This window comes from Alosa pseudoharengus, unplaced genomic scaffold (genome assembly GCF_046254945.1).
Source record: "Alosa pseudoharengus isolate Yale_2024_CS ecotype anadromous, Long Island Sound unplaced genomic scaffold, YU_APseudo_1.1 YU_APseudo_1.1_scf_14, whole genome shotgun sequence".
NCBI lineage: Eukaryota > Metazoa > Chordata > Actinopteri > Clupeiformes > Clupeidae > Alosa > Alosa pseudoharengus.
In genome coordinates this window covers 19696522-19723217 of record NW_027468609.1, presented here as the reverse complement: position 1 = coordinate 19723217, position 26696 = coordinate 19696522, and the positions used below count along the sequence as shown (strand labels likewise).

The following is a 26696-nucleotide window of genomic DNA, read 5'->3' as shown; positions in this document are numbered from 1 at the left end:
ATGGAATAGAAACATCTGGAATCTTTTTCTTTCATCTAACGTTGGCTACAAAGAGCATTCATAGGCTAGAGAAAATGATACATTTTGTTTTATCTGAAATGTTCCAGAAAGATAGGCTTACATATTTTAGGCTGTCCCTGTTTGATCACAGGTTGAAGAAAACGCCTTAGATGGATCTTATAGTATTTTGGGACATAGGCCTACTATAGAAGTAGGCTACTATAAGACTACTATAAAAATACTATAGCGGCTCTAGGATATTATCTACTTCAATGCATTCTAGTTATATTTCATGTAGGCTACTTTATTTCATGTTGAGTTTTGCTTCCCAGCATGCATTGCAATTTATTTACCGCATTTTAGGCTATTTTTAGTTTGTTTAGCTTAGGCTAGCCGAGGCCTACTCTGATGATGTTTTGAACAATATGTTACGGGATATGCCCATTTAAAAAATGTTATTAGTTTATTATGAAAAAGACACCATAGATGTGAAAGTATCACATCTAGCCCGGTATATTAGCATAGGTGCCATCCAACTTAGTCCCGTCCACAACATTTGAGGTCGGGAAGTTCGGCCAGGCATTGTTCCGTTGTGGAGCAACTATACTCGCCCTAGATCTGGCGGACCAATTAAATCGGGCTTTACGATGATGGACAGGTGAGCAACAGCGCCTCATCTGCTTAGATTAGGCCTATGTTTGCAACAAAAACGCTGTGGCTAGAAGGAGACATGGCTTTTAAGACCCAATATGGAAAATGCATGTTATTTAATGAGGTTTTATCACTGAAAACGATTATTTCTGAAAACTTTGGCCAAAGTTGAGATGTGGGAAAACTCATGGTTTCACTTTCATCAAGGGAAAACAGTGTGTTGCATTGTGACATGTTGTTCCCTCGTTCTTTTGAAATCTCTGATTGACCACCTGTTTATATCGGTGTTAAACGGAATTATTTTTAAAAACGGAGGGGAAATATACGTTTTTCCTAATAGCCTACCCTGCTATGTATCTCTTAGATTTCGCTAACGGGTGTTGTAGGAGATATTGACAGCAAAAGACCAGAAAACATTATTAAGGTATTTGTGGAGAAGAAGGATGGTTCGTGTGTTCTTCCTACATCTCACGGTAAGCTATATCGTTGCTCTGATTGGTTAGGTCTATCCAATTGAGTGCAGAGGCAGAGGCCCCCTGTATCGGTTTAAACACGCCCCATAATTATGTCCCAATGGAGCAGTATCAGACTAATATTCTGACTAGAATTTGAATATGACAACATCAGACTAGAGAAAAGCAAACAGGCCTTTTGTATCCCTTTAAAAGGCCATCAAAAATATAAAAATGTACAAAAAAATAACTTGTTACTTGAGTAATTTACTAACAAAGTACTTTTTTTTACTTTTACTTGAATAGATTTCTCAGTTGGGAATATTTACTTTTAATCAAGTAATTTTTGAAGGGAGTAATTGTACTTTTACTTGAGTATAGATTTTCAGTACTCTACCCACCCTGGCCCATATTACGACCCACCCTAAACACCAGGCTAGGACATTTTATGCTTGCTAAATTAGGGGGTTCTGCTGTTGACTCGCCCACAGTCCTTGGTGGTCCTGTCAGCTGCTTTGTAAAATGTTGCATTAAGATCACAAAAAGTCTAAATGAAATAAATGTGAGCAACTGAGCTTTCATTCCAAAACACTCACTAGACTACATGCAGTGCCAAGTTTGACGTTGTTTGGATTAGTAGGCCTAATGCATGTATCGTTAAATATATCAGTAAAAGCACTGGCTTTCTTTGCTTCTCTACCCCTCTTAAAGTAGGCCCTGTTTAGACAACAATGAAAACGTAATTTCTGTCAACTATGACGATGTCCATGTTCAGTAGCCTATATTTTTTAGTCAAGCAGTGACGTGGTTTAATGCATGGGGTAACATGACGTGAGACAGACAGAATATGAGACTGTCTTGCCTATCCCTGAATCCAGTCCTTCTTAAATCACTTTAAAATGGTGTGATTAGCAACCAGAATTTAAAAAAAAATCCCGGAGAGACACCCCCGGACCCCCGTGTTATTGTGATTATAGGCTATAAATCTAAATGTTTAATGTTTGGGTTCAGTTTATGAAGTGTTGCTACAGCATAATAGGCTGACGTGGCATAATATTTTATCTTTTTTTGGGGGGGGGGGTCGTCGGTCTAGTGGTGGGCCGGTCCAGAAGAAGATTGCCAGGGCCGAATTTTGTTCCCAGTCCGACCCTGCCTGTAAGGTATAGCCTACACTGTGCCCTGGTGAGAAACTTTTGTCCACTGCCGTTAACTGGACTGCCAGCCTATAGATACGATTTGCACTTTGCACCAAATTTCGGAGGAGCACCTGTTTAATGAAAGAGTATAAGGCTATAAAATAAGCCCTCACAAATTTTGTGTACACCTATATGCCCTTAACATGTATCGAGGCTATGCTATTTGATATTGTTTCATAGGGCTTTAGTGGTGGTGTTGAAGCCCATGTTTTCTTGTCATGTGCTCTATTTGTGGCATTTTTTTTTTATAATAAAGAGCACAAAAGAAATACCTGTTATGTCCTCCATAGTAGAACTTTATGTAGGCCTACACATTTATGAGCAGATATTGGGTTCTGCCGTGCAACATAAAAGTAACGAGTAACGTTAAAGGTTACTTTCCATAGAGGGTAACTTTACTTAAAGAAGTAACGAGTTACGAGCAAACACTACTTTTTAAAAGAAACTTCCCCAACACTGGTCTTAAGCGGTCATGAAACCCCATCCCATAACCACTCATTTCATGTATAGCGCGTTAAAAATTAAAAAGCAAAAAATTAGGTGTTGTAATCACAATATCTCTGGCTGACATGGTCAAAACTGCACAAAATTGAAAGTGTAGGATCATTATGACACGCATGCCAAGTTTTGTGGACTTTCGTTCATGGGGGGCCATACAATAAATTAGTTTATGTGTACATTTAGTGACTGTCCACCAACCTTGCCTCCAGGGGTCATGTTAACCCATTCCATATGCACACATGTGCATAAACAGATACACACGCACACACATACATTCACAGTAATCATACGTATGACACATACACACACACAGTAGACATATGTACACATGCATGCACATGCACACACACACACATAAACATAAACACGTACACCAGTGGTCACCCAACTTTTTGAGCCCAAGATCCCTGACCTCGGCCCTGAACAAAGGCAAGATCTACCTTGAAGCGTCAAAAGAGAATCAAAGCCAAAATGCTTCTAATTTAAGGCCTTTTAATTAGGCAAATTTATCAGGTCAAAAGGCGTCAATATAACAACATTTAACACAGTCTTTACTTACATGATTTTGGATTTGGATTTTCTAATTGGAATAAGTGTTTGTGACAACACATGTCATGATAAATTTGATAATGTTTGATCACTGTTTTGGTATGAAGCATCTTTCAGGTAATGAATGCGCACTCTATATAGCATGTTCTTTGATTTCTCAAGTGCTTTTAACACCATCCAACCCCTCAGACTGAGAGACAAGCTGAAGAACTGTCTCTCTGACACTGTGATCAGCAGCACCGGAGCTCCACAGGGAACTGTGCTCTCGCCAGTCCCGTTTACCCTTTACACATCTGACTTCTGTAACAACACCGAGTCATGCCACATGCAGAAGTTCTCTGATGATACCGCAATTGTGGGGTGTGTATCAGGGACGAACAAGAGGAGGAGTACAGGAGCCTGGTGGAGGACTTTGTGCAATGGTGCAAACTCAACCACCTTCAACTCAACACTTCTAAGACCAAGGAGATGGTGGTGGATTTCCTCAGGTCAAAGCCCGCTCAGCTACCAGTCTCCATTGATGGGGTCAATGTGGAGGTGGTAAACACCTACAAGTATCTGGGCTTACAACTGGACAATAAACTGGACTGGTCAGCCAATACTGAAGCACTCTACAAGAAAGGGCAGAGCAGGCTGTACTTCCTGAGGGGGCTGCAGTCCTTCAATGTCTGCAGTAAGCTCCTCAGGATGTTTTACCAGTCTGTTGTTGCCAGAATCCTCTTCAATGCTGTGGTATGCTAGCCTGGCGGGCCATCCTATATCATTGAAATGTATAGTCTGGAATCGAACCATTCACCTCGCTTAATCCAAGGGGCGGGCAGAGAATTGTCTTTCAAACTGCCTAGGCATGCAATAGGCCAGCGCTACGACCATATCCGTATCCGGTCAGCAAAACGGCAAATACATCCTTCTTCGAAAGGAATGACTTAAAGGACAATTCCGGCGCAAAATGAACCTAGGGGTTAATAACACATGTGTACCGAGTTCGACCGTTCGCTGGGATTTGTTTTCATGCTAGTCGAATGTGACCAGTTTTATTGCAAACCGCTTATTAGTGTTTAACGCTAGCCTTCGGGGCACACGTACAGTAGAAAGAAATCGCTATTTCTATACCACTAACAAGGCTCAAAATAGCACCGCACTTGCACAGTAGCATAATGAGGGTCTCTACATGTAAACCGAAGCATTGAGAACTTTGTAAGTGTACAGGCAGTTTATTAAAAAGAAACACATTACCGTTGCAGTCCAGCGGGGGGGCTACAGATCAAAACGAAAAACGATGGTTCCATGCTATCCATATGGGGTTACATGCCCACCAAGTTTCGTCTACCCCGGTCTTTCAGTGTCCCGGGACTCATTGACGGAAATTTGGACATGCGAAAAAGAAAAAAAAAAAAAAAAAAATCTGACTAAACCTATATGACCGCCGCTTTGCTGCGCGGCGGTCATAATAATATGCATTTTCCATATGGGGTCTTAAAATCCATGCATCCTTCTAGCCACAGCATTTTTGTTTCAAACATAAGCCTAATCTAAGCGTGCTCAGATGATGTGATAGACCAGGCGCTGTTGCTCACCTGTCCATCATCGTAAAGCCCGATTTGATTGGTCCGCCCGATCTAGGGCTAGCATACTTGCTCAACAATGGAGCAATGCCAGACCGAACTTCCCGACCTCAAATGTTGTGGGCGGGACTAAGTTCGGAATGGGACCCAGGCTAGGTTGGAGTAGAAGATGGAGACAAATTGACAAGCCTGACAAGTGGGAGAGGATGAGTGGGAGAGGATGAATAGGACTGAACAGCGGTCATATTTTGTACCGCTATGTGGTACATCTAGTTTTTTTAACAAAGTACTTTTTTACTTTTACTTGAGTAGATTTCTTAGATGGAAATATTTACTTTTACTCAAGTCATTTTTGTATTTGTATTTTTACTTGAGTATAGATTTTCAGTACTCACCCCTGCTCACACACAAATCAGTGTTCCTCATGGCTATGTGCTCCACTAAACTAGTAAGTGAACTACATGCACTCTCTGTAAGTATTGAGTCATGAGGTGGAAACCACAGCAAGCTGGAGTTTCATTATGGCCGAATCCATACTTTCTGCCCAAAGTGGTGAATGCTCAGTCAATTAACTCTGCTATTGAGTTGCAGGCTTTTCGCCCAGAGCCCTCATGTCAGTCAGATGTGAATCTTGGGGCCCTCTGCCCAGTAAGGGCGTTGAGGCAGCATGTCAGCCGTACTCAACAACTGCAGCAAGCTCACTCACAGCTGTTTTGTGCTATGGGGATAAGCAATCAGGCCTCCCAGTGTCTAAGCAAAGAGTGTCTCACTGATTGGTGGACACCATCTCCCAGGCATACTCAGACCAGGGGTTTCCAATCACAGAGGGCCTGGTGGCTCATTCTACACGCAGCAAGGCCACATCATGGGCTGCGTTAAGTAATTTCAACGTCATTGTGTTATACAGGCGGCATGGAAAGTAGGCATTCAGATGTACTTAGTATTGCAACATCAATGTTAAAGGACAACTTTGAATATGTTGTGCCACAGTATTAAGAAGCATTCATTGAAGTTGGAAACGTCTGCTATGGAACCACTGATACTTTGTGCTTGCTCTAGCCTACATTCATGGTGGGAAAGCATGGTTCATCTCAAAGCATAACATAAGATACCACTCGGCTCCAAATTCAACTGGTCTCTAAGTATACATGTAATCCTCTTTAAGAAACTCATCTGTAAACTTTTGGCAACACTGTTAAGTATAAGTAAGTATAAGTATACACTCTTTTGATCCTGTGAGGGAAATTTGGTCTCTGCATTTATCCCAATCCAAGAAATAGTGAAACACACTCAGCACACAGTGAACACACAGTGAGGTGAAGCACACACGCAGTGAGCTGCCTGCAACAACAGTAGCACTCGGGGAGCAGTGAGGGGTTAGGTGCCTTGCTCAAGGGCACTCAGCCGTATACTGGTCGAGGTTCGAACCGGCAACCCTTCGATTACAAGTCCGAAGCGCTAACCAGTAGGCCACGGCTGCCCCAAGCTGCATGAATATCTCAGTGTTCAAAGGCAAAAGCTCATGGGAACACAATGAAATGGTGACACAAAGGCATCCCATGTGTTCATTTGCCTCAATGGTTCAGTACTTAGGTGCTTCACATTGATCTGACATGATTCTGTTGGATGAATTCATTGCTGTGTCAGTTCAACGTAATAACATTGTGTTTGAAAGAAAAACATGAGTTTGTGGTTCAGTAAATGTTTAGTAGTACACTTACCTTACTTGATTCAATTAGAAAAAGTGGATTACTCAATCGAAATGACTATTTGAACACAATAAGGATGTGTTTTATTCAGAACTAGACTGTTTCATGTAATGGTAACGTAATATGGTTTGATAAATGGGACAGCCCTGACTTTTACTTTTTTACAGTGAATTAAAATGCGCTCTGCTCCAACAAAATTCCATCCACTCCACTCCTCGTTCGTTCATGCTCCGCTCCGCCCACTAGCTCTGGTTCAGGCATCTATGGAGCTTAGAAGAAATCTGTCACCAAACACCAGTAATAAATCTGTGGTGCTCTTCACTTTTGGAATATTGCCCTAAAAGTTACTATTTAAATCACTGCCAAAACATGGGTATATATAGAATGCAGCACATTAATATTTGATGGATATATTAATTACATGCAATTTATTTCAGGGAGCCTACAAATCAATGGGAAATAAAATGTAGTAAACTGATTTGAAGTAACTATCGAAAACTCGAAAAAGCTGCCAGACACATCTAAATACAAACAAGAAAGCCCTTGAAGCAAAAATGCATAGTCAAACAGACGTATGGGGCAGACATTGCTCTATAATTGTCATATATGATAACAATTGTATTTGTAGAACACTGGCATCAAAATATATGCCAACTGAACTATTCTGTTCATGAAACAGTCATGGGCAACATTGCTCAATTAACTTTGTATTCCATTTTTTTCTGCTCAGTTAAAAATAACCACAGCTTTTTATCATAATGAGCATCTCCAGGTATCAAATGTTTCCAAACACATAAATCAAACACATCTTGCCTTATTAGAGCTCTGCTTAGTTGACAGAAAAGTGTCAATAAAAGGACCTGCTGGGAGTATGGGAGGGCTGCAAAAAGGGGGGGTTCCAGTGCACAGTAAGTCTTTCACAGACACAGAAAGGAGGTGGCTCCTATTAGAGAATGTGTCATCTCTAAAGCAACTAATACACTTACGATTACTGCATTACATTTATTGATATACTTAAATATTTGTCTTTGTATGTTTTTTTTAAATCATTTTTAGATACTCATAACAACTGTGGAAATTTCATCTTCTTTTGGGAGGAAAAGGTAAGGTACATCTGATTTACAGTACATCTGAATTATCTGAACAGCTAAACAATTCAAACAAGCTACTTGCATTCTGGGAAAGTAAATCTTTCGGGGGGCATTTACAGCACACACCTGTGCCATAGCATTTTAATTGCTATGGCACAGGTGTAGCTCATTTCATGGTCTTATTTGTATATTTTTACAGTGCATGAAAATGCACTGTTCTGTTATCCGAAGTCTTCTTATTACAGGGCATGAAATGTCTGCGTTTAATACAGCTTCAACCGTTTAACGTATAACTTCGTTCAAACTGTGTAATATAGGTCTTGAAAAGAACACTTGAGCAATGTATTTTTCGTTTTTGTAAACGTTACACTTTTTGAGATATTAACAAGAAACAATCTTATTTTCCCCCATTATGCATTAGCATTATGACATCATAAAGGGCTATTAACGACTAAAGGCTAAGCTACACCAGGCGCGTAACTGAAGCGCTCTGCTCGCGTTGCGTCTGCTGCAACAATTTTTGCTTCCACTATAATCGATGGAAGTAGCTACACCAGACGTAATAGCGGCGCGTATGTGCGAAAAAAATAGACCAGTCTTCTAAAATGTTTTTTACACGTCGCGAACGTAGTGCTTCAGTTATGCGCCTGGTGTAGCTTCCTTGTTAGAATGCAATTAACTGCACATGTGCTCTCTCACTAACTGCAGCAACTTCAATGGAACCTCTTCTCTGTGTCTCTCTCCATTGAACTGGATAGCTCATTTTTCTCTTCCCTACTTTCTTTTTCTTCACTTCATCCATTAAATCTGTCTATCAACATCCATTAAACTATCTACCTATGCACATCCATTTATTCACTATTAAACAATTTAACTATTTAAACTACTCAACTATTGAATTGTTCAGCCATTCCAACTGTCACTTAAATTTTAGTTATTCTTCTAACCAAAATTTCGGCGTCCAATTCTAATTCTAAAGTTTCTAAAAAAAGTTTCTAACGTAGAAACTTTGTTCGAACTTTGTAACGTAGGTCTTGAAAAGGACACCTGTGCAATGTATTTTTAGTTTCTGTAAACTTTTTGAGCTATTAACAAAAAACAAGCTTATTTTCCCCCATAGACTTTGCATTGGCACTATTACATCACAATGGGCTAATTAAACTGATTTGCACCTGTATCAACTGCCAGCTGCTCAACTAGGCCCCCTCTAAGAGACAATTAAACTGATTGCACCTGTATCAACTGCATTCTGCTCAACTAGGCCAACTCTCTCTGTGTCTCTGTATTCTACAAGGATATAAGGCACATTCCATCCAACTTTCTATCCATCCATCTTCTTCGAACCATTCACTCATCCACCCATTAAACTATCTATCAACATCCATTAAACAATCTGCCTATCAACATCCATTAAACTATCTACATTCAACTTTTAAACTGTCTACTCTGCAGTCTCATGTTTTAAGCATACAATCTGACTCTCTTTAGACTACAGATCCTGTTCAACTGTTTCCTCTGCCTTAAAAGCAGAGGAAAGATTGATTAGGCTATATATAAGTAGCTACTTGCCATTGTGTGTGCATCCATGGTAAGTCGTTTTAACATTTAAAGTTATGGCAAGCCATCTGCAATTAATTATGCCTTGAAGCAATAAAAGTACAGATATTGATAATAAACTAATATATGCCTGAATTGAAGTATTTTGATTCCCAGCGCTAGTAGGCATTTTAACAGCAACTATGCACAAAACATTAGGCTACCTCCTGTCAGAGCACCTTATAGCAATAACATGCGGTGATGGTTCTGTAGCCTCCTTAACAGCTCGGGAATATCAATGCAGCAGAGGTATGTTTGTCACCTACATATTTATGTTTTTACAAGCAAACTTTTTGCATCAGCTTCAAATTCATTGTGACACTATATGGGTCTCATGAATGAGAGATTAATGTTATTATGTAGGTCGGAAGTTATCAGAACATCCCGTGAAACAAAATTTTCACATTACAACTTTGCTGATAACATTTCAAATAAATGCCAGTTTTTGTGTAAACTAGACATGTTTCATAGCCTTTCGCTTGTGTGTAGTTATTTGCTAGATTTTGACAAGAGCTTGTGATAGCATTGGCTCACGCAAACTGTCAAACATAGTCCACTAGCGCGGTCCCCAACCACCGGGCCGGGACATTCCTAACCGGGCCGTAGCCTACGACAAGAGTTTAAAAAAAAAATGCATGCAAACTAAATAAACTCAATTTAATTCGCAATAATGTCACATTCGCAATAATACCCACTGACGATGGTGAGCCAGATACCTCAAAGAAAAAGAAGGGGTCATTCAATACGAAATATGACGAGTCATATTTAAAATATGGTTTCGCAGAGACCGGTGACTCGCATGCACCAAGTCCTTGTGGTATTTGGCGATAAGTTGTCAAACGAAGCAATGAAACCATCAAAGCCAATTCGACATCTAGAGTCCAAGCATCCTACACTTAAAGACAAACCCCTTGAGTTCTTTGAGCGTAAGAAACGCGAGCAAGAAGGACAAAAAACTAGTGCGTAAAGCAACCACATCGGTGAACGTGGCTGCGCTAAAAGCCTCATAGTGGCTAGTCGGATTGCTAAATCTAAGAAGCCCTTTACTATTGGGGAAGAATTAATTCTTCCTGCTGGTAAAGGCATGTGCAATGAACTCCTTGGGGAGGCTGCAGCTAAAAAAATAGCTCAGGTACCGCTTTCTGCAAGCACTGTCCATAGGCGAATTGATGATATGTCAGAGGATATTGACATCCAAGTTGGTTGGTTGCAGGTCACTGGCCAGAGTGTTTGAGCTGCGAGAGCCGCTGCAGAGATTTCTTACAGAAGAAAAGTCACCGTTAGCTGCATATTTTAGTGATGAGGGCTGGGTGTCAAAACTCGCTTACCTGTGTGACATATTCGTGTTGCTTAATGACCTCAACCTGTCACTGCAGGGGAGAATGACGACTGTCTTTAAACTGGCAGATAAAGTCGCTGCATTTAAAGCCAAGCTTGATTTGTGGGTACGACGAGTGGGTCGGGGTGTATTTGATATGTTCCAAACCGTAGTGGGGGTTTTGGGAGAGACTGAGGCAGGGCCCTTTCTCTCGCAGCTGGTGCGCGATCACCTTGTTGCCTTCCAAATGAGTTTGAGCGTTACTTCCCATCCTCCAAAGATCCACGGCAAACCAATGAGTGGGTCCGCAACCCATTTGTCAATATCCCGAATAGTCCTAACTTGTCAGCGCAGGAGGAAGAGCAGTTGATCAAAATTGCAAATGACGGTGGTCTTAAGAGTGTGTAGGCTATGAGGAAACCTCTCTGTGGTGTTTTTGGATGAAAACCAAAGCAGAATATCCCGAGATAGCCGTAAAAGCGCTGAAAACGTTGCTACCATTTCCCACCACGTATCTATGCGAGGCCAGGTTTTCGGCAATGACTGCAACTAAGACCAAATTGCGCAATCGACTGGACATTTCAAACACACTGAGGGTGTCACTGTCTTCCATCACCCCCAGATGGAACCTTCTTGTTGCAGGGAAAAAAGCACAGGGCTCCCACTGATTATATTCGTAATGCACGTTTAGTTCCCATGTTTTGTTACCATATTTTGTTACATTTTGTAAGCATGTTCACACATGATAGATGTAGCTTCAAGTTGTTCAATTTTCATAGTTTAGTTCATATTGTTCAATTTTCACTTCTTCAAGTTCACGTTTTTTACATTTTTAAGAGTTCGTTACCTTCACTGTTCATACATAACTGGAGCTAGTTCTTTTCAAGTAATGCATGCACAACACGGAACATGGAACCCCCGAACCCCCCCCGTCCGTGAAAAGAAAATGGAAATCAAACCGGTCCATGGTACACAAGGTTGGGGACCCCTATTTGGTGCACCCCTCTTCTTTAAGCTTATATCTTAATGTGTCTATCAACACACTGTATAGAACTAACTCTAACTGTATAGAATGTGGTGATATCAGAGCAAGATGTTACAGATGGCAGATAGGCAGCGATTTCAGTGGCATCAAAATGAGGCACCAAAATCCATCAAAATGTTGTTATTCGATGTCATTACTACTGTCTGCAGTACTGCCAATCCTATATTCAATGTATTTGAATAGTATAATGGGGAATGGGATTACATTTCAGGAAAATAATGCAATAATTGCAATAAATTGGTTCCATTATTATTTAGATATCAAATGACTGTTTTTTATTTGACTTTTTAATGAATTGCCGTTTGAGGACCCTATGTACATTGATAAGCTTCATATATTAAAGTCTGACAAACAACTGTGGTTTTGTCGACTAATGACTGTCAACCACTTTATTAACAGTACCGTGTCTGTACATGTCTGATTGTGCAAAGCATTTTATGTTGAAAACTGTCTGCTCTTCATGTTTATGAATAATGCAGTAACCAGCAACCATGGGGGACGGTGATATGGCCACGTATGGCAAAGCTGCCATCTACCTTCGTAAGCCCGAGAGGGAGAGACTTGAGGCCCAAACCAGGCCCTTTGATGCAAAGACTGCTTGCTTTGTGGTTGATAAAGAGGACTTGTACGTCAAGGGTACAATTAAAAAGAAGGACGGTGGCAAAGTCGTTGTTGAAACGCTTGAAACCAAGGAGGTACTTTAAGCAAGGCTGTTGAAATTGCTCTGATGTAAAAATGTCATTTTCACAGAAAGTTTCTTGAATACATCTCTTTGTTAAAGCTGTTTTCTACATTGGTTTTAGGAAAAGACAGTGAAGGAAGACGAAGTCTTCCCCTTGAATCCTCCCAAATATGACAAAATTGAGGACATGGCCATGATGACCCACCTCAATGAAGCGTCTGTCCTGTATAACCTCAAAGAGCGTTATGCAGCATGGATGATCTACGTAAGCCTTACACTTTTAAATAAATTAAAAAACATAAAATGAATTTGAAAAGCTTAAAAAACTATCTTCTTCATTTCTTCATTCTAGACCTACTCTGGACTTTTCTGTGTCACTGTGAACCCCTACAAGTGGCTCCCAGTATACGACCAAGAAGTGGTGAATGCCTACAGAGGCAAGAAGCGTGTGGAGGCCCCTCCCCACATCTTCTCTGTCTCTGACAACGCATTTCAGTTCATGCTCCAAGGTATGCTTTCAGTTTTAAATCCATCACTGAATAATTATATATTTGATTCATTTATGTAAAATTAACCATTCATGTCAATCTCTATTTTTCCCCACAGACAGAGAGAATCAGTCTGTCCTGATCACGTAAGTGTCCATGCATCGCTTAAAACGTTTTACATTATTAAAAGGCTAAACCTTTACATCGTCCTCTGTATACTCTGGTAAACTTTGTAATTATGATATAAAAAATTGCAATATCTTCTGTTTAATACAGCGGAGAATCTGGTGCTGGCAAGACTGTAAACACTAAGCGTGTCATCCAGTACTTTGCAACAATTGCAGTGGCTGGTGGGAAGAAGTCAGATGCATCAGCCGGCAGCAGTGGAAAAATTAAGGCATAGGACCCCTTGCATATTTATAGGCTAATTTATCACATAGCAACACAGACATGAACTTTTAATGACTATATGTATTGACTTGCAGGGCTCTCTTGAAGACCAGATTATTGCCGCCAACCCACTGCTGGAGTCTTATGGTAATGCCAAGACAGTGAGGAATGACAACTCTTCACGTTTTGTAAGTTTAGTTTATCATCTAATCTCTTACATGTTTTTTGTTGTTTTGTTTTTAGATAGAATCAACTGTTTTAACTCAAACTTATAATGCACTTTGTTTTACAGTATATCTATTAATATCTCTTTTTCAAAACATCCTCCAATGTCTACTTAAACCTCTACACTATCATCTTCTGCTTTTTTTATTAGTAAAGGCAGTATTGTTATTGTTATTATTGTTACTGTTAGGTCTATTACTGAATATTTATTGAATACTTGAGCATTTTCCTCATGTGTTACCTGCTTTGGTTAAAAGCATGAGCTAAATGAATACATGTTATGTCAAAATGTAATCTCAAACAGGGAAAATTCATCAGAATTCACTTTGCCACATCTGGAAAACTGGCTAGTGCTGATATTGAGACTTGTAAGTATAATCGTTCCAAGTACCAGTAGAAATGTTCTTTTATTGCCTTAAATGTATCAATTGACAATACATCCTTCCCTGCGTAAAAAGACCTGCTGGAGAAGTCTAGAGTGACATTCCAGCTTCCTGATGAGAGAGGCTACCACATCTTCTTCCAGATGATGACCAACCACAAGCCTGAAATTATAGGTACGGTTTTTGGTTTTCACCAAACGTTCAAACAATAAATGTAATTCTGAATTTGTAAATTCATTTTTTAATCCCGACAGAAATGTCCCTCATCACATCCAACCCCTATGACTTCCCAATGTGCAGTCAGGGTCAGATCACTGTGGCGAGCATTGATGACAAAGAGGAGTTGGATGCCACAGATGTAAGTCTTCAAATAATGGGTTTTCCCCTCTTCAGTTTCTTGAAGATAGTTTTAAAATAATCAAATAATTTATCATTCTAGGATGCCATTGACATTCTGGGTTTCAATGCAGAGGAGAAAGTCACCATTTACAAGCTGACTGGTGCTGTGCTTCATCATGGCAACATGAAATTCAAGCAGAAGCAGCGTGAAGAGCAGGCTGAGCCTGATGGCACTGAGAGTAGGTTACAACACTCTACTGAATCAGTCAGTTCTAGTAATAACTACAAGGTACTCTTAGTTATTGAGATAATTTTTATGTTAAATTAAAGTTAAATATGACTGATATCTAGTAAACACTTTTATCAAAAATGACAATAACGGACTGGCACTGGCAGATTCGGTAAGTGAATCTGGGACGACTGATTATTAAGCAGTAATGTTAACGATGCTACACCATGACCATGCACAAAATTGTGATACCATCATGTTATTACAACTTATGTGTAATCATGTATATTCATATTCTAAATGTCCCTCTGGATTAAGATTAAGAAAGTATCTATCTTAATTTAAAGACAAACATTTACAAAACAATGGTCACTCAGATACTTTTATGTTTTTGTGAGACATATAGCCTTTAATCTAACACTATCTTGGACAAACTTTTGATCTAGGGAGAGGAGACTGAGGTGGACTTGTTTCATATGTTGTCCCAAATTTGTTTGGAGTGTGGAGTATGAAATTGGTCGCTATACATTTCACCAAAATGCTTCACTGTTGCACATTTTTTTAGCTGCTGACAAAATCTGTTACCTCTTGGGCCTGAACTCCGCTGACATGCTGAAGGCTTTATGCTACCCAAGAGTGAAAGTCGGAAATGAGTATGTCACCAAGGGTCAGACTGTGCCACAGGTATTATTTTTTTTATTTTAGTCACTAAAAAGTTCACTTAAGATGACAAACCATTTGGCAGTATTAGGACAGAATTACTATTAGTAAAATGACCTGCTTTTATCGTATTAGCATTTTACTTTTTGGCATAGGATGACCCCTGCTTAAATATTCTGTTTCAGGTCAACAACTCAGTTTCGGCCTTGTCCAAGTCCATCTATGAGAGGATGTTCTTGTGGATGGTCATTCGTATAAACCAGATGTTGGACACTAAACAGCCAAGGCAGTTCTATATCGGTGTGCTGGATATTGCTGGCTTTGAGATTTTTGATGTAAGGATAAGTTAACACCATTTTCACTCACACCACAATGTAGAATAATTTCAGTAGGGAACATTCATATTACAAACTGTTTTTCAATCACAGTACAACAGCATGGAACAGCTATGCATCAACTTCACCAATGAGAAACTGCAACAGTTCTTCAACCACACCATGTTCGTTCTGGAGCAAGAGGAATACAAGAAAGAGGGCATTGTATGGGAGTTCATTGACTTCGGCATGGACTTAGCCGCTTGCATTGAGCTCATTGAGAAGGTCAGTTTTAATCAGTCAAATGAGCCTGGTGCTAGATTTGTATTGTTTTTTAATATCCACTTTTAAAACTAAGCTCATTTTTCCAAAAGCCTATGGGAATCTTTGCCATCCTTGAAGAGGAGTGCATGTTCCCCAAGGCCTCTGACACCACTTTCAAGAACAAGCTGTATGACCAGCATCTTGGCAAAAATCAGGCCTTTGAGAAGCCCAAGCCCAAAAAGGGCAAGGCTGAGGCCCACTTTTCCCTGGTGCACTATGCCGGCACTGTGGACTACAATGTTACTGGGTGGCTAGAGAAGAACAAGGATCCACTGAACGATTCTGTTATACAGCTGTACCAGAAGTCGGGAGTTAAACTCCTGCCTGTCCTGTACCCACCTGTTGTTGAAGGTAACAAAAACTCTACAAGCTAATGTAAAAATACCCATTGATGAATTTATATATATGTATACCTCAATAATTGAATAATGTTTATGTCAACAGAGGCTGGTGGTGGTGGTAAGAAGAAGAAGAAGGGTGGCTCCATGCAGACTGTGTCATCACAGTTCAGGGTATGTATATTTACCCAATAACACAAATCAATCATCTAAAAGAAAGGTGAGGGCATGTTTTGACTGCATTCTTATCTCAACAGGAGAACTTGGGCAAACTGATGACCAACTTGAGGAGCACCCATCCTCACTTTGTGCGTTGTCTGATTCCAAATGAAATTAAGAAACCAGGTAAAGTGCGCTTGGAAGTCAATAAAGATGAGTGCATTACTCATGTATTACATTGAGATCTAATGACATGTATTTGACAGGTTATATGCAGAACTTCCTGGTCATCCACCAGCTCAGGTGCAATGGTGTGCTCGAGGGTATCAGAATCTGCAGAAAGGGTTTCCCAAGCAGAATCCTCTATGGTGACTTCAAGCAGAGGTGAACTGAGAAAGCCAATGAAGTATTACACTTATTCAATACTGCATTTATAGAGGAGAAAAGTAATGCTCTATATGGACATTTATTTATTCTGTCCAGATACAAAGTGCTAAATGCCAGTGTCATCCCTGACGGCCAGTTCATTGATAACAAGAAGGCTGCTGAGAAGCTCTTGGGATCCATTGATGTTGATCACACCCAGTACATGTTTGGACACACAAAGGTAGATAGGTTTATCTGTATCTCATGAGTATTATCTGTATCTCATGAGTACAAACTAGAGCACAGCTTTTTCTGTGTCAGATAGATGCTTATATTTTCATTCATCCCTCAGGTGTTCTTCAAAGCTGGTCTGCTGGGTGACCTTGAGGAGATGCGAGATGAGAAACTGGCTAACCTAGTCACAATGACTCAGGCTCTCTGCCGTGCATACCTGATGAGGAGGGAGTTTTCAAAGATGATGGAAAGGAGGTAAATTTGTATATCAAAGGAACTCAGAAGTCTAAAAGACTGCTATAGTATGAGTAGTAGGCCTATTAATTGTAAAGTGTGCCTCGTTATCCCTACATGAAATGTATTTCTCAAAAGTATGTCTGAGAAGATCCTATTACACTTTCTACTAGGAATGTAACGATAATATTTGGTATCAAACAATAGGTCTTCTGGGCAAAAAAACTGTTTAGTTTCAGCTGCCGTGGAGCAGAGTGAAGGGAAAATTAAAAATATAGAGACCATCATCCTATTCGTGCCTATTAGCCTTTGCGCTCTGCTTGTCGGTTGCCTCTACAGATCTAGTCCTACAGCAAAAATGGTAGATGCCGGTGTTGGCGAGACAATATAGAGTATACAAGAGTTTCAAGTGTCAAGTGTTTCTCATCCTATTTTTTCATCTGCGCCTCCTCCGGTCTATATTTGATTAGACCTGTTATAAGAGTTGAGCTGATGACGGGATCTGTCCATTTTCATTATGTTATGGTTATGGTATTTAACAGACGCTTTTGTCCAAAGCCACCTACAAATAACAACAATACAATAGTTAAATTTAACAGTACAAGACATGTACAGGCTACACACACACACCTTATGCAACTATGCAGTGCCTCCAAACGAGAGTTTGAATTCACGGAGATGTTTTATGTATCAACCGAATGACTAAACTCATTTATGAATGCACCTTTAGGCTACTTTCTGTCTAATGTAGGCTATTGGTGTCTTAGTTCATAGACAAACAGAGTCAGACTGAAACATAGCCAAAAAAAGGTAGAACTGCGAAGGAGATCGGTGATCTGGTAGTAAATGATCATATACGATTATAATATGGATGCATCCCTTCTTTCTACACAATTCTTGTTATACAGTCATTCTACAACCTATATTTAAGGATACATTTCACGACCCTTCTTGTGTAGGGAGTCTGTCTACACCATCCAGTACAATATACGCTCGTTTATGAATGTCAAGACCTGGCCATGGATGAAGGTTTACTACAAGATCAAGCCTTTGCTGAAAAGTGCTGAAACTGAGAAGGAGCTGGCCAACATGAAGGAGAACTATGAGAAACTCAAAGTGGACTGTGCAAAGGCAACAGCCAGGAAGAAGGAGCTTGAGGAGAAGATGGTTGCTCTGGTGCAAGAGAGGAATGACCTGGCGATGCAAGTGTCATCTGTAAGTGTATATTGTACCATTTCAATATTCACAATCATACAACTACCCAGTCTCAGAATTGTGTTTTCAATAGAAAGTATGTATTGTCATGCTTCCATCTTTAATTTACAATAGGGAAATGAGGGTCTAAATGATGCTGAGGAGAGGTGTGAGGGTCTTATCAAAAGTAAGATCCAGCTCGAGGCCAAGCTCAAAGAGACAACCGAGAGACTGGAGGATGAAGAGGAAATCAATGCTGAGCTGACTGCCAAGAAGAGGAAACTGGAGGATGAGTGCTCTGAGCTCAAGAAGGACATTGATGATCTGGAGCTGACTTTGGCCAAAGTGGAGAAGGAGAAACATGCCACCGAGAACAAGGTCGGTATTTATAAAGGGCTGATTAATGTGGTCTGTAGTATCTTATTTACACTGTTCACTGATGTAAAACTTTCTATGTGCAGGTCAAGAACCTAACTGAAGAGATGGCCTCTCAGGATGAGTCCCTTGCTAAGCTGACAAAGGAGAAGAAAGCCCTCCAAGAGGCCCACCAGCAGACTCTTGATGATCTTCAAGCAGAGGAAGACAAAGTCAACACTCTGACCAAATCAAAGACTAAGCTTGAACAGCAAGTGGATGATGTACGTACAAAAGAATCAACATTTGACAACTTCTCACACTGAAATTTGACCATTTAACACATACTCACCTCACACTTTAAATTGACAGCTTGAGGGTTCCCTGGAGCAAGAAAAGAAGCTCCGTATGGACCTTGAGAGAGCCAAGAGAAAGCTTGAGGGTGACCTGAAGCTGGCCCAGGAGACCATCATGGATCTGGAGAATGACAAGCAGCAGTCTGATGAGAAGATAAAGAAGTAAAGGCATTATCTATTACAAAATATCACTGTTCTATTCCCATTTATGCAGCCAACTTCAAAAATGATTCTTCCTTTCTTCAATGTTTTTTTTAATCAGGAAGGACTTTGAAACAAGTCAACTTCTTAGTAAGATTGAAGATGAACAATCACTTGGTGCTCAGCTACAGAAAAAGATCAAGGAGCTTCAGGTTTAATTATTCTCCACCATTATTCAACTCCATTTTGCAGTTTTCTGTTGTACTAACATAATATTTTTTTTCAATAGGCCCGCATTGAGGAACTAGAGGAAGAGATTGAGTCTGAGCGTGCAGCTCGTGCCAAGGTTGAGAAGCAGAGAGCTGATCTCTCCAGGGAACTTGAAGAGATCAGTGAGAGGCTTGAGGAAGCTGGTGGTGCCACTGCTGCTCAAATTGAGATGAACAAGAAGCGTGAGGCTGAGTTCCAGAAGTTGCGTCGTGACCTTGAAGAATCCACCCTTCAGCACGAAGCCACTGCGTCAGCTCTCCGTAAGAAGCAGGCCGACAGCGTGGCTGAGCTGGGAGAGCAGATTGACAACCTCCAACGTGTCAAGCAGAAGCTTGAGAAGGAGAAGAGTGAATACAAAATGGAAATAGATGATCTCGCCAGCAACATGGAGGCTGTTGCTAAAGCTAAGGTTGATGAGATGTTTTCCCTCATGTTATCTTTTAAACAAACCAACTTACAATAAACGTTTTTCTACTAATGGGCATTTTCATAAACAGGGAAATCTGGAGAAGATGTGCCGCACCCTTGAGGACCAACTCGGTGAAACCAAGGCCAAGAGTGATGAGGGTGCCCGTCAGGTCAATGACCTCAGTGGTCAGAGAGCAAGACTTCAGACTGAAAATGGTGAGCTTAGCCGCCAGGTTGAGGAGAAAGATGCTCTTGTATCTCAGCTGACCAGAAGTAAGCAGGCTTTCACACAGCAAGTTGAGGAGCTGAAGAGACTGAATGAAGAGGAAGTCAAGGTACTGTTACCTACAGTGTGCATGAAATGAAGAAATTGGACTACATCAATCACATTTGGGGAAATGCTTTCATAAACACCCTTACTTGTTAACAAACAGGCCAAGAATGCCCTGGCTCATGCTGTTCAGTCTGCTCGCCACGACTGTGACCTTCTAAGGGAGCAGTTTGAGGAAGAGCAGGAAGCAAAGGCTGAGCTTCAACGTGGCATGTCTAAGGCCAACAGCGAAGTTGCTCAGTGGAGGACCAAGTACGAAACTGATGCCATTCAGCGCACTGAGGAGCTTGAGGAGTCCAAGTATGTGCTAAAGATGCAAAAACACAGTTTTGGACATATTTTGTTCACTAAAACAATTGTTTTCTTAAAAAAATCATCATATTTTCTGTCTTAAATCTGATGTTTTTTCCTTCAGAAAAAAGCTTGCCCAGCGTCTCCAGGAGGCTGAGGAGCAAATCGAGGCAACCAATTCAAAATGTGCCTCTCTAGATAAGACCAAGCAGAGACTCCAGGGTGAGGTTGAGGACCTCATGATTGATGTGGAGAGAGCCAATGGTCTAGCTGCCAACCTTGACAAGAAGCAAAGAAACTTTGACAAGGTAATACCTCCAAAACATCATTCAGATGTGGAATGTAGGTGAATAAGTATAAGACTCACAACAACAACTCTTTCTAAAAGGTCCTGGCAGAATGGAAGCAAAAGTACGAGGAGGGTCAGGCAGAGTTGGAGGGTGCCCAGAAAGAGGCTCGTTCTCTCAGCACTGAGCTGTTCAAGATGAAGAACTCCTATGAGGAGTCTCTTGACCACCTTGAGACCCTGAAGAGGGAGAGCAAGAATTTGCAACGTGAGTCAAAAACAACCCAATACATATCCCACTCAAAAAATATTAAGACTATGTTTGCTGTAATAATATAACTGCATATTTGCAGAAGAGATTTCGGATCTGACTGAGCAACTTGGTGAAACTGGAAAGAGCATCCATGAGCTTGAGAAGGCCAAGAAGACTGTAGAGACTGAAAAGACTGAGATCCAGACAGCCCTGGAAGAGGCTGAGGTAAAAATCAGGAGGGGTTTCCTACACAGTGAGAAACAGTTATTAAGATGCTGTTTATATTTAAAAATTCTTGATTTTCTTGTTTAGGGAACTCTTGAGCATGAGGAGTCCAAGATTCTTCGTGTCCAACTTGAACTCAACCAGATCAAGGGTGAGGTTGACAGGAAGCTTGCGGAGAAGGATGAGGAGATGGAGCAGATCAAGAGGAATGCCCAGAGGATAGCCGACACCATGCAGAGCACTCTGGACTCTGAGGTCAGGAGCAGAAATGATGCCCTGAGAATCAAGAAGAAGATGGAGGGAGACCTCAATGAGATGGAGATTCAGCTGAGCCATGCAAACCGCCAGGCTGCTGAGTCCCAGAAACAACTGAGAAATGTGCAGGGTCAACTCAAGGTCAGTTACACAATAAAGCAGTCCAAGGATCCTATCTTACCATAATTACTATTTGTTTAATAGTTCAAGAATGTCCATAAATCAATATTATATGATTTTGTCCAAACTCTCTCTTGGTAGTATGGCATGTCTTTTGTCATGTTTTTTATTAGGATGCCCAACTGCACCTTGATGATGCTGTCAGAGGACAAGAAGACGGGAAGGAGCAGGTTGCCATGGTGGAGCGCAGGAACGGCCTGATGGTGGCTGAGATTGAGGAGCTCAGAGTTGCTCTGGAGCAGACAGAGAGAGGCCGCAAAGTGGCTGAACAGGAGCTGGTTGATGCCAGTGAGCGTGTTGGCCTCCTGCACTCTCAGGTGGGGATATATTTTTCTCACCCCCAAAAAATCTTTTTAATCGTACCTGCAGTTCTTTCAAAATATTTTTCACCATGTAACATATTTGAAATGATTTCTGAATGTTAGAACACAAGTCTGATTAACACCAAGAAGAAGCTTGAGGCTGACTTGGTTCAGATCCAAGGTGAGGTTGATGACATCGTCCAGGAGGCTAGAAATGCTGAGGACAAGGCCAAGAAAGCCATCACTGATGTGAGCAATGTTTTGTTTTGAACTTTAGTATTTTATATTATGAGCTAAATACTGTATGTAGATTGTGTGGTCTAAAACACAATTTCCCATTATTCAGGCTGCCATGATGGCAGAGGAGCTGAAGAAGGAGCAGGACACCAGTTCTCATCTGGAGAGGATGAAGAAGAACCTGGAGGTCACTGTGAAGGATCTGCAGCACCGCCTGGATGAGGCTGAGAATCTGGCCATGAAGGGTGGTAAGAAACAACTCCAGAAACTGGAGTCCAGGGTAAGTGATTAAACTTGGGTGGGATATTCAGAATGTAATAAATAAAATGAAGACATTGTGAAATGAAGATCTTGCTTATGTAAAGGTTCGTGAGCTGGAAAGTGAGATTGAGAATGAACAACGACGTGGTGTTGATGCTGTCAAGGGAGTCCGCAAATACGAAAGGAGAGTGAAGGAGCTCACCTACCAGGTACAACGTTTCTTTCACCACTATTGAACAGCATTGATCTCGAGGAGGACAATGATTGACAGATTTTTTTTCTTTTCAGACTGAGGAGGACAAGAAAAACGTCAACAGACTGCAGGACCTTGTTGACAAGCTGCAGATGAAGGTCAAAGCCTACAAGAGACAGGCTGAGGAAGCTGTAAGTTGTTTCTTGTGTTGCTATATGGTCAAATGTATTGCCTTTCACATTAATAAAAACGATAATGTCTAATATGAAAACACTGGACTAAAATAATAAAAGATAAACAACTTTTCGGTTCATCCAAACACCATCGTCAGTTGTAATGAAAGCACCAGGAAGGATGAACACCAAAACATTTTGTACCTCTTAGTCCTTTAAGTCCATTGTTTTTAAAGTAAACATGTTAAAAGAACTGCCATCACCTGGACCATAAATTAATCTTCATTAACACAAAAAATGATTGGCTTGCTTCAAAACAGAAGCATCTGCACTCAAACATACTGTACTTTCTCATTATTAGGAGGAGCAATCCAACTCCCACCTGTCTAAGTTCAGGAAGGTTCAGCATGAGCTGGAGGAGGCTGAGGAGCGTGCTGACATTGCTGAATCCCAGGTCAACAAGATGAGAGCAAAGAGCCGTGATTCTGGAAAGGTAAATCTAATTTGCCATATTTCAATGTATTATAAGCCTTCATATGTTCATAGTCAATTTCATTTCATTCCTCAATTTCTCTTTCTCAGGGCAAGGAGGCTGCAGAGTAAATCCTGTGAAATCTTCTGACCAGTCACTAATTTGGATTAATATCCTGATTACTGTGGCCACTCTGTAACTCCTACATAATAAAAGTCTCTTCAGAATATGAGTTTATTGTTTTTTTAATTACAATCAGAATTAATTGTGATCAGAATTTGTAACATGTTTTGACTCCCTTATTTACATTTAAAATCACTTTAAGATTTAAGATTGTTGGCTTAAACAGACTTGTTTGCCAATAATGAACGATGCAGTAACACTTTCTATGAAGGTCACTTTTATAATGAGTTATGCACAGGTAAAGTGGGTGGGGGACGGGGAAGAACGCAGTTCCGCCACCTCAGATAAAGTAATAATAAATATATTCTTTCATACCAATGATATAGCACGATGATATTGTTAAAATAAATAGTGAGTTAATTTTTCGTGTGTACAGAGGTGACCAAGAAGCTAGCAATTCTTGTCCAAAATGTATTGCTACACCACGACACTCAATATGTTGTCCAACGGTAATTTTTCCCTGTTGCACCGACACTGTATTTTAGGGTTCCCCCACCTGCCAAATCCCACTTTAACCACATGCATACATTCATTACACCTTATAATACGATCATAAGTAATTATAATAATAATTAAAATAATTCACAAACAAGCATGAGACTCTTTAGCAATCTTCATAATGCATTATGAATTGTTGCTTTAATGCAGGGGTGGGCAAACTTTTTGGCTCAAGGTCCACATTGGGTTTTGAAAATTGCCCCCCCAACCCCCAACACACACACACACAAATACATTTTTTATAGCCTATCATTTAGTATCAACAGAAATTTTGTTTTAAAATATGAATTGCTCTTTAAAAAATACTGCTAATTTGATGCTGTTTAACAAACGTATAAATTGTGCACTGTCGCTTTAACAACAATTCACGTTTAGTTCTCAATGATCTTCTGCCCGCTCTGCTATGGCTAGTGTTGTACCTGGCTGTGCCCCATCACAGTTTATAAATGGTCAGTAGTGGGAACTACTTTTGCTCTCATGATTTCCTTTTAAACTAGATGTACCGCATAGCGGTACAAAATATGACCGCCGCTCAGTCCTGTACATCCGTTCCGCGAAAATAAATCACACTAATCAATTTGTCTCCATCTTTTACTCCATCCCCCACTCTTGAAACTTTTGTGTATGCTTGTTTGGCATGCCTGTGTGTGTGTGTGCGGCTGCACAGAAAGTAGCCTACTGGCGCTGCAAAGGTGAATAGATTGTAGAATAGCCAAAAAAGTTGTAGCATTGTTATAAAACCTTTAAAATCTCTAAACAATCACAAGTAGGGCAGTTCATCACAGTTCATCCATTGCAACTGGATTGATGAAAGGTCACTTACCAGTCTCTATGGCAAAATGAACTGATTTTATCGCACATGCGCGAACATTCTCATTGCGAGTTATGGATTATGATTTTTGTGCCGCCATCACCCAATTAAAGTTAACACAGCAACTTGAAATATCACTGTTGGACCAATAAATAAGCAGTTTATCAACTATATTTACTGGTTTTATCAAGTGGATACTGCCAAAATATTTAAAGGTTATTGTGAGCTAGCATAACACCGTAATATGGTCTGCAATGGCTAATCAATAATGCAATAAATTATCTTTAACAGTCATACATTTGGACTTTTTTTCTTGATTTTATATGAAAACAGACGATTTTAGCACTGTTACATTCATGACGCTACTGTTACAACTGTACCGCACTTTTTTATGGCTGTTAAGTTAAATTATTGACAAACTATAACATCTTTTTTAAATTCTGTTTCAACTTTCATGGAGTAGACATGTACAACTCTGTTCTGGTCAAATTTCACAACTCTCAAGTCTATCGTCTTTGTGTAAATCGAGTTTGAATTGGAAAAATAAAAAAGTGTTACAATTGTGCCGGTTCTCCCCTACTACACCCCTGCCCACGTGACTTTGATGCTAATTACATGTCAAAATAAAAGTACCAATACAACACGAACACACACACACACACGAAGTGGCATACGGCCGCTATAGTAGACTTACATATGAAAAGATTTAATGTTAAGCAAAATTCGAAATGATAGAGACTTCGAAATGATAAAGATAGTCTCACCTGGGCCAAATGATGTATCTCTTCCACATTACAGTGTTACAGATACAGAGAAAGAAAGCCAAATAGCATAGATCACAAGACCTGGTGATCTAACCATGGCCGAAAGGTCTGTTAGGATTCCACGTGTCCCCTCTGAAGGGCAGCTGGACCCCAACTTCCAGGAGAGGAGGCTGAGGAGGCCGACTCCTGACAAGAGAGAGCTGGACCAGTGGGTGAAGGAGCTGGAGAGAAAGGTGGCGAGGGACAGGATGAGGGACGAGCTGCGGCGAATGAGAGAGGCTGTGGACCGAAGGAGGCAAAAGATGTGGGCAAGACAGTGGGAGTGGCAGTATGTACTCTATACATTAACTAGATGTACCGCAGAGCGGTACAAAATATGACCGCCGCCCAGTCCAGCACATTTTTTCCACAAAAAGAAATCACGCTGAAAGGCCTATATGATTCTAACTGTCTCACTAAATTGCATTATCCACAATCAATTCTCACTGGTATCTGCTAGACAACAAGTACCAAAACATGATTAGTTCATAGATTTTACATGTAAAATTCATTTTATACAACCCCACCTCCATCTTGCCTTTTCATAATTATGAGAAATTCTTGATTGTTTGTGTTATGTTTATGTTATGTGTGTGGGTGTGTGTGTGTGTGAGTGTGTGTGTGTGTGTGTGCGTGCCTGCGTATGTGCCTGTGCATGGAAGCGTACATATGTCTACTGTGTGAGTATGTGTCATAAGCAGTGCCGGCCCAAGCCTTTTGGGGGCCCTAAGCAGAATTTGATTTGGGGGCCCCCTCCCACAACGCAGTCACCTGTGCTTGGCGATAATTGACAACTTCACACTATAATGTCATATTATAAATTAATACAGTGAGGTTATGTATTAATACAGCGACTGATTATGAACTACTGTCCCCCTGGACACAGATGCATAAGGACCCTCTCCCCCTACCCTGTTTGTGCAAATGTGGGTACAAACGCGTGTGTGTGTGTGTGTGTGGGGGGGGGGGGGGGGGGGGTTAGATGTGATTTCCTGTATTCTGGTGCATTTTTGGGATGGTCAGCTGGAGAAGGGCAGTACCTAAATTTGTTCAGATTCATAGCCTTTTGCTTTTTGACTTATTGGTAGTGAATTCACACAACTACTTGGGGTTCAGGGTCCCTTGACCTCTTGGGCTCGGTAGGCTCATTCAGTAATCCATCCTTGCTCACATGCCAAAAA

General features: G+C 40.6%; 1 protein-coding gene across 1 annotated transcript; it reads left to right on the top strand.

Annotated features, from left to right (window-relative positions):
- The first annotated feature begins 12164 nt into the window (after window positions 1–12164).
- LOC143122452 (myosin heavy chain, fast skeletal muscle-like) lies at window positions 12165–23367 on the top strand. The gene is made up of 38 exons (XM_076283240.1): window positions 12165–12368; window positions 12483–12620; window positions 12708–12864; window positions 12962–12989; window positions 13120–13234; window positions 13323–13421; window positions 13763–13826; window positions 13917–14015; window positions 14096–14199; window positions 14281–14419; window positions 14975–15093; window positions 15255–15404; window positions 15498–15668; window positions 15758–16058; window positions 16152–16219; window positions 16303–16390; window positions 16471–16588; window positions 16688–16811; window positions 16923–17059; window positions 17998–18253; window positions 18368–18610; window positions 18694–18870; window positions 18959–19104; window positions 19205–19295; window positions 19373–19762; window positions 19851–20096; window positions 20196–20392; window positions 20508–20691; window positions 20772–20937; window positions 21023–21147; window positions 21235–21543; window positions 21696–21899; window positions 22008–22133; window positions 22231–22401; window positions 22487–22591; window positions 22671–22766; window positions 23110–23241; window positions 23331–23367. The coding sequence occupies exons 1-38, from the start codon at window positions 12165–12167 to the stop codon at window positions 23349–23351; spliced, it is 5808 nt and encodes a 1935-aa protein (XP_076139355.1). The 3' UTR covers window positions 23352–23367.
- Window positions 23368–26696: the final 3329 nt, after the last annotated feature.